General features: G+C 44.6%; 2 protein-coding genes across 2 annotated transcripts; both read left to right on the top strand.

Moving 5' to 3' along the window:
• The first annotated feature begins 299 nt into the window (after positions 1–299).
• LOC133367360 (olfactory receptor 4K3-like) lies at positions 300–1,304 on the top strand. Its single transcript, XM_061591459.1, has one exon. The coding sequence runs from the start codon at positions 300–302 to the stop codon at positions 1,302–1,304; it is 1,005 nt and encodes a 334-aa protein (XP_061447443.1).
• Positions 1,305–10,787: 9,483 nt separating this feature from the next.
• Positions 10,788–11,810, top strand: LOC133367359 (olfactory receptor 4K3-like). The gene has a single exon (XM_061591458.1). The coding sequence runs from the start codon at positions 10,788–10,790 to the stop codon at positions 11,808–11,810; it is 1,023 nt and encodes a 340-aa protein (XP_061447442.1).
• Positions 11,811–12,466: the final 656 nt, after the last annotated feature.

Genomic DNA, 12,466 nt, shown 5'->3' with positions numbered 1-12,466 from the left:
CCCTCCCATCATGCTTGGCCCATTAGCCTTGCTGTTTGGGGCTGATGGGTGTTGGAGTCCAACAACATGTGGAGGGCCACAGATTCCCAACCGTGGTGCAGATGGAAAATGGTCTGACAGCTATGTATGTTCCTGAGGATAATGTAGGTACCACTTGGATAAAGCCAAGACTAATAATGGCAGCTGATACACAGGTACATCCTTTGTTGACTTAACCTGAGGCTATGAAAGAATGGAAGTATCTCACTGCCGTCTCCTTTCTCCCTCCCCAATTTTTTTCAGTGATATGCAAAAAGTGGATGGCGTGGGGCAACCAGACAATGGTGACCGAGTTTGTCCTGCTGGGTCTCTCTGAAACCTGGGAAGTCAAAGTCCTCTTATTTGTCTTCTTACTCCTCCTTTACACGGCTACTCTCTTCAGCAACATTCTCATCCTCTCAGCAATTATCAGCGATCACAGCCTTTCTGATTCCCCCATGCTCTTTCTGCTAGCTCATTTGGCTTTACTGGATCTGTGCTTGGCCTCCTTTGCCACCCCAAGGTATCTCTTTGATTTTGTTGCCCAACGCCAAGCCATCTCTTTCCATGGCTGCATGGCCCAAATTTTCTTCCTCCATCTCTTTGCAGGTGGTGAGATGCTCTTGCTGACAGCTATGGCCTATGACCGGTACGTGGCCATCTGTCATCCTCTCCGCTATGCTTCACTCATGAGCCGGCGGCATTGTATTGGGCTTGTGCTAGCCTCCTGGGCTGGTGGGCTCCTTCACACCAGTGTGCAACTCAGTTTTACAATTAATGCTCCTTTCTGTGGGCCCAATCAGGTGGACAACATTTTCTGTGACATTCCCTTTGTCATCAAGTTGGCTTGCATTGACACTTCTACCCTAGAGGTCATGATGGTGACCAATACTGGCATTATGTCACTGGTGGGTTTCCTTGCCGTGCTTCTCTCCTACGCACTCATTCTCTCCACAATCCGCTCCCGAGGACCCTCTGAAGTCCCCAGCAAGGCTGCCTACACGTGTACCTCTCACCTCATTGTGGTCACCATGTACTTTGGACCCATTTTGTTTATGTACCTTCATCCATATACCCGGTTCATGATTGATAAAGTGCTCTCCATCTTCTGCAACACTATCACCCCCTTTCTGAACCCTACTGTCTATGCCTTGAAGAACAAGGAGATGAAGACTGCTGTGAGAAGACTGTTGGTAAGACGTTCTGGACAGGTGTCTGCTCATGGACGCCCTGCCATTAGGCAGAGTGAGGCGGCCACCACAGGTAGTTGGCTTGAGATATCATGAAAGAGCATCAGATGGTTAGATATTTAATTTACTGTTGCTTTTGTGTATATACACAGTGTGGAGAATGTGGATAGAGAGAAGGGTGGTTTTCCCCCCCCTTCACTCCTCATTCTAGAACCCCAACTAATCTGATGAAGCTAAATGTTGCAAAATTTCACATGGAAGAAAGGAAGTCCTTCTTCCTACAGCACAAGATGGCCACCAACTCAGAGGTATTAAACATATTATGCAAAATCATGGAGGATAAAACTATCCATGCCTAAGACTCATGACAGCTATATTGCCTTCAGTATCAGAGACACTATGTCTCTGAATACCAGTTCCTGGGGAACATGAATAAGAGAGTGCAGTGGAGCTCGTGTCCTGCTTGCAGATTACCCATACACATCTGGTTGGCCACCATGAGAACAGGATGCTGGACTAGATGGGCCAATGGCCTGAGCCAGCAGGACTCTTCTTCTGTTGAAGGAGGCATTGAGTTAAAGCATTCAAGAAGGAGCTGGACAGCCACCTGTTGGGTATGCTTTACCTTGGATTCCTGAATTGAGCAGGGGTTTGGACTCGGTGGCCTACAGGCCCCTTCCAACTATTCTATCATTTTAGGATTCTATTATTAATTCCTGCCCGGTATATCCTGCCCGAAATCCTGGGGAGCTACAGCCAGTGAGTGCAGACAATATGGAACTCGCTAACCCAATGGTCAGACTCGGCATATGGCAACTTCCTGTGTTCCTATGTCCAATTCCCCAGATAATAGTTTAAAAAATTGAGAAGGGGTGAAGCACAGTCAGAAACAAACCAGTCTGGAATGGCCTCAAGGACTGTACAAATAAAGCACAGTGTGGTCTAGAGACAGCCCCTCGCTGCCTGAAGGGTTGGTTCAAAAGCTCTTTCCAGAATAGAATTTGAACCCACTAGTACTGGGTGGTGTCAAGTCCAGTGTAAATGCAATAATAAATGAATAATAAAATAAAGTCTGGTTTTATTGCTATTTAATGAATATTTTATAGCATTCAGTGTAAACCAAATTATTCTTTGTTGAATAAGCAGTGTAAAAATCTTTCTAAGGAAATAAAATAAATAAAAAATATACTTCCTCATCAAGTCCAAAGCTTTCTCTTTCTCCTTGCATTAACAAACATGAAAAAAAATCACATGAAAATCCAATAACAGCTATGGGCTCAGTGACTGATTTAAAATAGTCACTGCCAGGAATGCTAGGACCCCTTCAGGCTGGTATTTTATTGAAGGTGTATTCTCCAACAAATTCTTGATTATTATTATTATTATTATTTCAATTTATATACCGCCCTTAGCGAAATAGCTCTCAGGGCGGTGAACAAACAAGATAAAATACAATGTATCATAATAAAAATCATAAAAACATATACAAACAAACAACAAAAAACACTACAAAAACAGAATACGACAAAAATTAAAAATACGGATTAAAAGATTAAAATGGTTAAGAAAATTAAAATGCCTGGGAGCATAAAAAGGTCTTTACCTGGCGCCGAAAAGATAAAAGTGTAGGCGCCAGGCGTACCTCTTCGGGGAGGCTGTTCCACACCTCAGGGGCCACCACAGAAAAGGCCCTAGATCTAGTAACCACCCTCCGGGCTTCCCGATGGGTTGGTATCCGGAGGAGGTCCTTAGATTCAGAACGAAGTGAATGGGTAGGTTCGTATCGAGAGAGGCGTTCCACAAGGTATTGAGGTCCCACGCCGTGTAAGGCTTTATAGGTAAGAACCAGCACCTTGAATCTCGCCCGGAAGCAAATAGGAAGCCAGTGCAGGCACGCCAAGACAGGTGTTATATGCGAAGACCGACTGGTCCTCGTCAGTAGTCTGGCAGCTGCGTTCTGCACCAGCTGAAGCTTCCGAATTGTCTTCAGGGGCAGCCCTACGTAGAGCGCATTACAGTAATCCAATCTTGAAGTTACCAGAGCGTGAACAACGGAGGCGAGGTCGTCCCTGTCCAGATAGGGGCGTAGTTGGGCTACCAGACGAAGATGGTAAAACGCATTCCGTGCCACCGAGGCCACTTGGGCCTCGAGAGACAGGGAAGAGTCGAGAAGAACCCCCAAACTACGTACCTGTTCCTTCAGGGGGAGTGTAACCCCATCCAGAACAGGGTTAACATCCACCATCTGAGCAGGGAAGGCATTCACCAACAATGTCTCGGTCTTGTCTGGATTGAGTCTCAGTTTATTAGCTCTCATCCAGTCCATTATCGTGGTCAGGCAACGGTTCAGCACATCAACAGACTCACCTGAAGAAGATGAAAAGGAGAAATAGAGCTGCGTGTCATCAGCGTACTGATGGCAACGCACTCCAAAACTCCTGATGATTGCACCCAGCGGCTGCATGTAGATGTTGAAAAGCATGGGGGACAAAACCGACCCCTGAGGGACTCCGCAATGGAGAGTCCATGGTGTCGAGTGATGTTCCCCAAGCACTACCTTCTGGTGACGATCCGCGAAGTAGGAGCGGAACCACTGCCAAGCAGTGCCCCCGACACCCAACTCCGCGAGTCTCCCCAGAAGGATACCATGGTCGATGGTATCAAACGCCGCTGAGAGATCAAGGAGAATCAACAGAGTCACACTTCCCCTGTCCCTCTCCCGACACAGGTCATCATACAGGGCGACCAAGGCTGTTTAGGTGCCAAAACCGGGCCTGAAACCGTTGATGGAATAATAATGAATTCATGGTGGATTTATTCTGCATTGCTAGTTCAAGGCTACCATGTTATTGCTGTCCAGATACTAATTATTATTATTATTATTATTATTATTATTATTATTATTATTATTAGTCTGTTGATCCCCAAAGGTCCCCAAGAGATTTACACAATGTTAAAACAAAAACATAACAATAAATGACAAGAAAACAATAGCAATAGCACCCCCACATAGCCACAGGAAGGGTTGCAACATATTAAAACAAAACATCATGATTCGTTGCAAGTTTCTGGCTATTTCCATGGAGCACTTTAGTCCAGGACTCAGGAGGGTCAAAACTCATGTTCAAATCCTACCTTGCTCATGAACAGCTTGGAGGGCCTTTGCTGACTTTTCCCACCAGCAGTAGTCACTCAGAGAGGTGAGCCTAGTTATAACCATAAGGAGAGATAAGTCTAATAATAATAATAATAATAACAACAACAACAATTATTGTTGTTATTATTAATGGTATTATTATTTAGATTTATTAGTAGCTTGATCCCCAAACGACTTACACAATGTTCAAACAAAAACAAATAAAACACACTATAAAAACATGACAAGAAACACCAACACAACAGTAGAGATAGCACCCCCATGTAGCCACAGGAAGGTTTGCAGCATATTAAAACAAAGCATCATGCTTTGTTTCAGCAGCCAAATAGAAGCACAGGGACTTGTTCGCTTTCCACAACCACCTGTAGAGCGAAGCCAAAAGAGACAAGGTTAACTCCAAGGGCACCCTTGAGGGCATCTCTGTAACTCTTGCCTTAGTTACAAAGTATCCCCACCACCACTAACTCCCTAAGAGTGCCTACTGCAGTTCCTTTGGAAAAAGAATGAGCAATTAATACACACAGAGAGAGAAAATCCATTCTCTCTCGATTTGCTGTTCCTGCTGCCTGTTCATTAACATGTCTTTCCGTGGGCTAGATCGGGTGGACAGTTACTTCTGTGACATTCCCTTGGTCATTGAGTTGGCTTGCACTGACACGTATCCCCTGGAGGTCATGATGGTGACCAACGGTGGCATTCGGTCATTGGTGTGTTTCTGTGCCTTCCTTCTCTCCTCTGGACTCATTCTCTCCACAGTCTGCTCCTGGGGCCTCAAGGCTGCTTCCACATGTCCCTCTCACCTAATTGTGGTCACCATGTACTTTCATTCCTGCATTAATGAACAAACCCACCATAACAATCAGATGAAAATCCTTTTGCGTCTATCGGTTCAATTATAGCTTTCAAATAGCTGCTGTCAGGAATGCTAAGACTGCTCCAGGCTGTATTTCATTGAAGGTGAATTTTGCAGCGTATTCTTGATGCAATCATAATGCATTCCTGCTGGATTTCTTCTGCTTTGGTAGTTCAAGGCTACCACATTATTGCTGTCCAGAGGGGCTATAGTGCAACAAACTGGGACCAAAAACAAAACAAAACCCTGAATATTTGTGGCATGAAAAGTTATGGGATGTCAGCTGGAAGTTACACGATATTCACTGATTGGAAATGAGGCAGTATGTCTGTCCGAACTCCAAAGGTTTGCAGTATTGTTGGTGGGATCGCCCAATGGCGTCATGAGCACAAATGATGATGAATATGCAATGGTTATAATTAGTGCTAACTTTGCAAGTTTCTGTTTTTTTCCATGGAGCACTTTAAGTATAATATTAATATTAACATTAATAATAATAACAATTATTGTTGTTGTTATTAATGTTGTTATTATTATCCCCAAAGATCCCCAAGTGAATTACGCAATGTTCAAGAAAAAACAAATAAAACACAGTATAAGAATATAACAATTCACTAATAGGTTTAAAACTTGCAGTTTAAGAAGGTCCCTATAGCCAACAGATATGTCTATCAAACTTCAAAGTCCGCATCACAGTCTGCATCTGTATTAGTATTGCTTCTTAATAAGTTTTTTTTAAAATAATGTTTTAATCCTTTTTTAAAGATTTTTTAAATGTTTTTAACATTCCGTTTGAATGAATTCTAAGATCTGTTTTTATGATGTTTTAAAGTGTTTTTAACGCTTCTGTTTGCTGCCCTGGGCTCCTTCTGGGAGGAAGGGTGGGATATAAATAAAATAATAAATAAAGAAATAGATAAAATAAAAGCAGGAAAATTGGGCAGCTATAGTGGATCCACCAAGGGAGCAGGACCCTTGACCTCCTGTCTGACATATTGTACTGCCCTACAAATTTGTCAAAAGGCAAACACAATTTCACAGTCCAATCCACTTCCTGTGGAGCTTGGAAGAATTTGGTAACATGTGCTACTGAACATATGGTGAGTGGTGCCCCCAAACACAGCAGGGCTGGCTGACCATCTTTTGAAGCAAGTGCAATGATACACATTGCCACCTATTGGGCCAGAGGGTATGTGTATGTGTAGAACTCTTAAGTCCAGGGATGGGGGTGTAAAGCCTTTAAGTCCAGAGACTCAAATTACCTAACTGTACCACAGTGAGTAATATCTCTGTGTAGCATTTTAGTGGCCTGTGTTTCTTGGTGTTTCTATGAATATTATCTACTGGGGGGGTCATCAATATGGTGCTTGTGGGTGCACAAGAGTGCCCCTGAAGTCTTCTCCTGGCACTGACAAAGCCCCTCCTCTCGCTGTCTCCTTGGTCATGGGGTGGTGAGGGCTGCTGGCTTTGTCTCCCTTGTAAAATACATAGAGCTGAAGGAGGAAGCTGGGAGCGTGATGCTCTTTCCCACTCCCTTTTCCAGCTCTATGTGGTCTCAAGGTTCAGATTAATTCTTCTGGACTTTTGTCCACATTGAGATCAGAAACGGGGGGAGACATTCATTAAGTTCATATTTTAATCAAATCTGCCTAAGTCTCACTTCTGAGTTAGAGCTAGAGATAAATGGAGGCAAGGAGTCTCACTGTTGCTGCATACGAAGCAGGGAAGGATGGAAGGGATGTGATGGGTTGAAATGGAGACCTTCGACACAGTGGGGAACAGATGAAAGCAAATGGCAGGAGTTTGGGTCACCCAAGGGCAAACAAGACAGCAAGATAGGGAAATGGAGGAGATAGACTGAATCAAAAGGGTAAAACCCTGTATCATCCACCTATTCCAATAGAGGAGAAGGACATGAAGTAGGTTTGTTGTGACCTGTGATTTCAGGGTCACAGCTGTTTATCAGAGTTCTTGGAGCAGTTAAGCAAATCCACAATTCAGGATGTGCTTCATCCAGTATTGGGCTGTGATGGGGAGGTTACTATGAAGCCCTGCACAAAGTGGCACACAAGCACATTTCCTGGGTTCTTTGCAACCCTCCCAAAATGGAAAGTAGAAGAATGTCCTTAAAGGAAAACAGCTTCCTATACCCTCAGGGGTCCCTGACTATCTTAAGAAAAACAACAAACACAGAGAAAAGGAACAGGTAAAAGAGGCACAAGGTAGATGAGACAGTGCTAGGAAATGTAAAGAGGAGAACTAGATGAGATTGGAGCAACCTGTCCTGAAATGACCCATGGAGCTGCTGGGCAAACTATCAGGCTGAACCATGAGGTCCTTTGGGAATTAAATACTTGACTTTGATTCCTGAGGGAAGGGGTTTCTTAAGACAAAATGAGAACTGGGTCAAGAACTTTGCTGGAGGAAGGAGGAGTTGCCAGCAGAATAGGTGGGTATGCTCAGCCACTAGAACCTGGATATTAGAGGTTTGCCACCAAAGAGTGCGGGCAGACATAGGGAGGGAATGAGAGGGCCTTGAACAAAACTAACTAGGTATCTGAAAATCAGAGTGTGTTTGGCCTTGGGTACAGAGCAGCCTTCCACAACTGGTGCCCTCTGGCAGTTTTGGACTACAACTCCTATCTGCCCCCAGCAGGCTGGAAACGATGTGACCTCATGCAGATCTGTAGGATGCCAAGAGACTTCATGTGCCTCATGAGGATCCTAACCATTAAGAGATGCAAGCAATAATCATTTTACTTGGGATGGTGCTTGTTGAGGATGACATGTTGGTTCTCAGTTAACACCTGGGCTAATTGATGACCAAATAGAGGTACAGGGCCTTGTTGTTGGCTTTACACAGCCACCTGTAGAGCAAAGCCAAAAGAGCCAAGGTTAACTCCAAGGGCACCCTTGAGGACAGCTCTGTAACACTTGCCTAGTTACAAATTATCCCCCCCACTAACTCCCTAAGAGCAGATAAGGAACCAGCTAGTTCAGTTCCTTTTGAAAAAGAATGAGCAATTAATATCCACATACACACACACTCCATTCTCTCTTGATTTGCTGTTCATCCTGCCTTTAAGCAGATATATAATCTCCACAGATGTCTCTTGCCCACACCACTCAGGAAACAAACCCAGAAGTCAAACCAACACACAGGGCACCCTTGAGAACATATCTGTAACACTTGCCTTAGTTGCAAAGTCTTCCCCCCACCACCACCCACTAACTCCCTAAGAGCAGATAAGGCACCAGCTAATGCAGTTCCTATTGAGAAAACATGAGCAATTCATACACACAAACACACACACACTCCATTCTCTCTTAATTTGCTGTTCATCCTGCCTTTTAAGCAGATATATCATCTCCACAGACGTCTCTTGCCCACACCACTCACAGGCAGAAGATGGAACTAGACTGAGGAGCTCCCTCCCAATCCTCAGCTCAACGTCTGGAGAAGTGGCTCAAGGAAACCTCAAGAAATTCTTTTTGGGATTTACAGGTGGGTAAAATCCAGATGAGGGTGTATCATTGTTTTTCAAATGGTCTCTGAATGCCAGTTGCTGGAAATTACAAGTGGGGATCATAAGGAGAAAAGAAGAGCCCTTCTAGATCAGACCAATGGTTCATCTAGGACAGCATCCTGTCCTCACAGTGGCTCATCAGATGCCCATTATGGGAAGCCCTCAAGCAGGACATGAGTGCCACAGCACTCTCCCCTCCTACGGTTTCTGGCTACTGATACTCAGAAAGATGCTGCCTCTGGCCATAGAGGCAGAGCATAACCATCATAGCTCTGTTGTCTGCTTGCACTGTGAGGACAGGATGCTGGACCAGATGGTCCTTTGGCCTGACCCAGCAGGGCTCTTCTTATGTGAATATGTTCCCTAGAAAAGGGTTGTGGTTTAAATACAGTGCAACCCTGTGGGATGCCTGGAGCACAACTGTTTTAGGAACTTCAGAGCTGCCATACAGAACCAAGGGGTTCACTCATTGGAGGTTCTAAGGAGAAGGTACCATGCAGAGAAGGTTGGGAAGCAGAAGCTGCACTGTCTGGTCCATATGGCAGATTTGATTTAGCAGGGGCCCCAGCCCCCACGGTGTGACAGAGACAGCATCCCAGGACTGAGAGACTCTGATTAGGGATGGGACCTTTTGGGCAGAGCCAGTTTGAAAGTATTCCATCAGCTTAACAAGCTGTTATTGATTTGAGTTCATCTTCGCCTCTGCTTTTACTGAACTGTCTTTTTCCCCCTTGGGAAAAATATGACATTAATATTGATATTTGATAAGGAAGTGTCAATAGATTGAAGGAAATATTCATAAATTGAAGGAAATATTAATATCTAAGATATTAATATCAGTATCTTAGACACAGGGATTTTTAAAATCTGTGCTTCCAAAAATAGCCATAGAAAATTCCTCCAAACAATCCAACCTTCAAGAATAGCAAATAAGGAAATTAATGGAAAATGTCGTTCCAAATCCAAATTGGGCAGAATGGTAGCACACCGATACTCAGAGAGCACACCTTCGTCAGTCTCCATCCCTACTGAACAGCATCCACATCTGTTCTGTTGTTTAAAAACTTTACTTTAAAATTGTATACCAATCTGAGTCGATCCTTTTCTTTCCCCCCATCTTTTCACCTCCTCTTTGGAGCCCTTCCTCCTCACCCATCCCACAATGGTTTGAACCACATTTCCCTCATGGGAAAGTGGAGTTGTCATAGTTACCTATTTTGAGTGATGCTCAGGTACATCTAGTCTTTTCTTTGAACATGAAGAGAATACAACAGAAGAGACAAAATTTTGCCCCCTGTTCAGTGCTCCAGCCAGTCATGCTTTTTTCCTGGATACTCCATTCCATTCTCCCTCTCCTATTTTCCTTCCCCGCTCTGACCATTAGGCTTTTCTAATCCTTATTGGGCTGCTTTGGGGTAGGTTTTCTGTTTTGTTTGTGCCCTTAGGTTTCATACTACTTTATTTGTGGTATCCACAATATTTTTAGAGGAGATGGTAGGATGGGGAAGGGCCATGGCTCAACAGTCAAGCCTCTCCTTTGCCTGCAAAAGGCCCCAGGCTCAATCTCTGGAATCTCCAGGTAGGGTTGGGTGTTGTCTCCTTTCAGAAAAAGAGCCACTGCCTGTCAGTGTAGACAATACTGAGCTAAAAGGACAAACAGCTGTATGATTCAATATAAGGCAGATTTCTGTCTCCGTAAAAGACAGAAAAATATGTCTAAATAAAGGAGAGGAATCCTGTGGCCCTCCCATCATGCTTGGCCCATTAGCCTTGCTGTTTGGGGCTGGTGGGAGTTGGAGTCCAACAACATGTGGAGGGCCACAGATTCCCAACCGTGGTGCAGATGGAAAATGGTCTGACAGCTATGTATGTTCCTGTGGATAATGTAGGTACCACTTGGATAAAGCCAAGACTAATAATGGCAGCTGATACACAGGTACATCCTTTGTTGACTTAACCTGAGGCTATGAAAGAATGGAAGTATCTCACTGCCGTCTCCTTTCTCCCTCCCCAATTTTTTTCAGTGATACGCAAAAAAGTGAATGGCGTGGGGCAACCAGACAACAGTGACTGAGTTCGTCCTGCTGGGTCTCTCTGAAACCTGGGAAGTCAAAGTCCTCTTATTTGTCTTCTTACTCCTCCTTTACATGGCTACTCTATTCAGCAACATTCTCATCCTCTCGGCAATTATCAGCGATCACCACCTTTCTGATTCCCCTATGCTCTTTCTGCTAGGTCATCTGGCTTTACTGGATCTGTGCTTGGCCTCCTTTGCCACTCCAAGACATCTTTTTGATTTCCTTGCACATCGCCAAGCCATCTCTTTCCAGGGCTGCATGGCCCAAATTTTCTTCCTCCATCTCTTTGCAGGTGGTGAAATGCTCTTGCTGACAGCTATGGCCTATGACCGGTGCGTGGCCATCTGCCATCCTCTCCGCTATGCCTCACTCATGAGCCGGCGCCATTGCATAGGACTTGTGGTAGCCTCCTGGGCCGGTGGGCTACTCCACACCAGTGTGCAAATGGGTTTCACCATTAACGCACCCTTCTGTGGGCCCAATCGGGTGGACAACTTTTTCTGTGACCTTCCCTTTGTCATCCAGTTGGCTTGCATTGACACCTCTCCCCTGGAGGTCATGATGGTGACCAATAGTGGCATTATGTCACTGGTGTGTTTCCTTGCTGTGCTTCTCTCCTACGCACTCATTCTCTCCACAATCCGCTCCCGGGGCCCCTCTGAAGGCCCCAACAAGGCTGTCTACACGTGTACTTCTCACCTCATTGTGGTCACCATGTACTTTGGACCCATTTTGTTTATGTACCTTCATCCATATACCCGGTTCATGATTGATAATGTGCTCTCCGTCTTCTACAACTCTATCACCCCTTTTCTGAACCCTACTATCTATGCCTTGAAAAACAAGGAGATGAAGGGCGCCATAAGAAGACTGTTGGTAAGACGTTCTGGACAGGTGTCTGCTCATGGCAGCCTGCCATTAGGCAGAATGAGGTGGCCACCTCAGGTCGTTGGCTTGAGGCATCATGAAAGAGCATCAGATTGTTAGATATTTAATTTACTGTTGCTTTGTATACACAGTGTGGATAATGTGGATAGAGAGAAGGGTGGTTTTTTCCCCGTTGACTCCTATTTCTAGAACCCAGACTAATCTGCTGAAGCTGAATGTTGCAAGATTCCAAATGGAAGAAAATAATTCCTTCTTCCCACAGCACAAGATGGCCAACAATTCAGAGGTTTTAAACAATGACAGTTATATTGCCTTCAGTATGAGAGACAGTTCCGTTTGGACAGTCATGGCTTCTTTCAAAGAATCCTGGAAGAGTAGTTTTTGAAGGGTGTTGAGAGGAGAGTCCTATTCCATTGACAGCGCTCCAGTGGCCAGACTGGTTTAACAGTCATCTGCTCTGATTGAAGCTCTCTGATGGGAACAGGGCATCTCCTAGCAACTCTCAGCACCCTTCACTAATTAAATTTCCCAGGATTCTTTGAGAGAAGCCATGAGTGTCCAAACTGAAATAAAAGCCTGGTGTAGATGTGGCCAGGGACAGCTTTGGTTTAAATTTGAGTGGGAGGCTACATGTGCCTGCTGTAGAATAAAAAGGTGGGCAAGATGATGAAAAGCGATGATGAAAAGCCCATTTTCAGTTTCAAACATGATTGCACAAAATAAATCCCATTGAACTCAACATGTATGCAACTGAT

Source organism: Rhineura floridana, chromosome 11 (genome assembly GCF_030035675.1).
Source record: "Rhineura floridana isolate rRhiFlo1 chromosome 11, rRhiFlo1.hap2, whole genome shotgun sequence".
NCBI classification, from domain to species: domain Eukaryota; kingdom Metazoa; phylum Chordata; class Lepidosauria; order Squamata; family Rhineuridae; genus Rhineura; species Rhineura floridana.
The sequence above is the reverse complement of the archived record's forward strand: the minus strand, read 5'-3'. Positions and strand labels throughout refer to the sequence as shown.

What these genes read in the sequence shown, in the direction of transcription:
- LOC133367360 (XM_061591459.1), top strand. Translation starts at nt 300, where the DNA reads ATGGCGTGGGGCAACCAGACAATGGTGACCGAGTTTGTCCTGCTGGGT.
- LOC133367359 (XM_061591458.1), top strand. Translation starts at nt 10,788, where the DNA reads ATGGCGTGGGGCAACCAGACAACAGTGACTGAGTTCGTCCTGCTGGGT.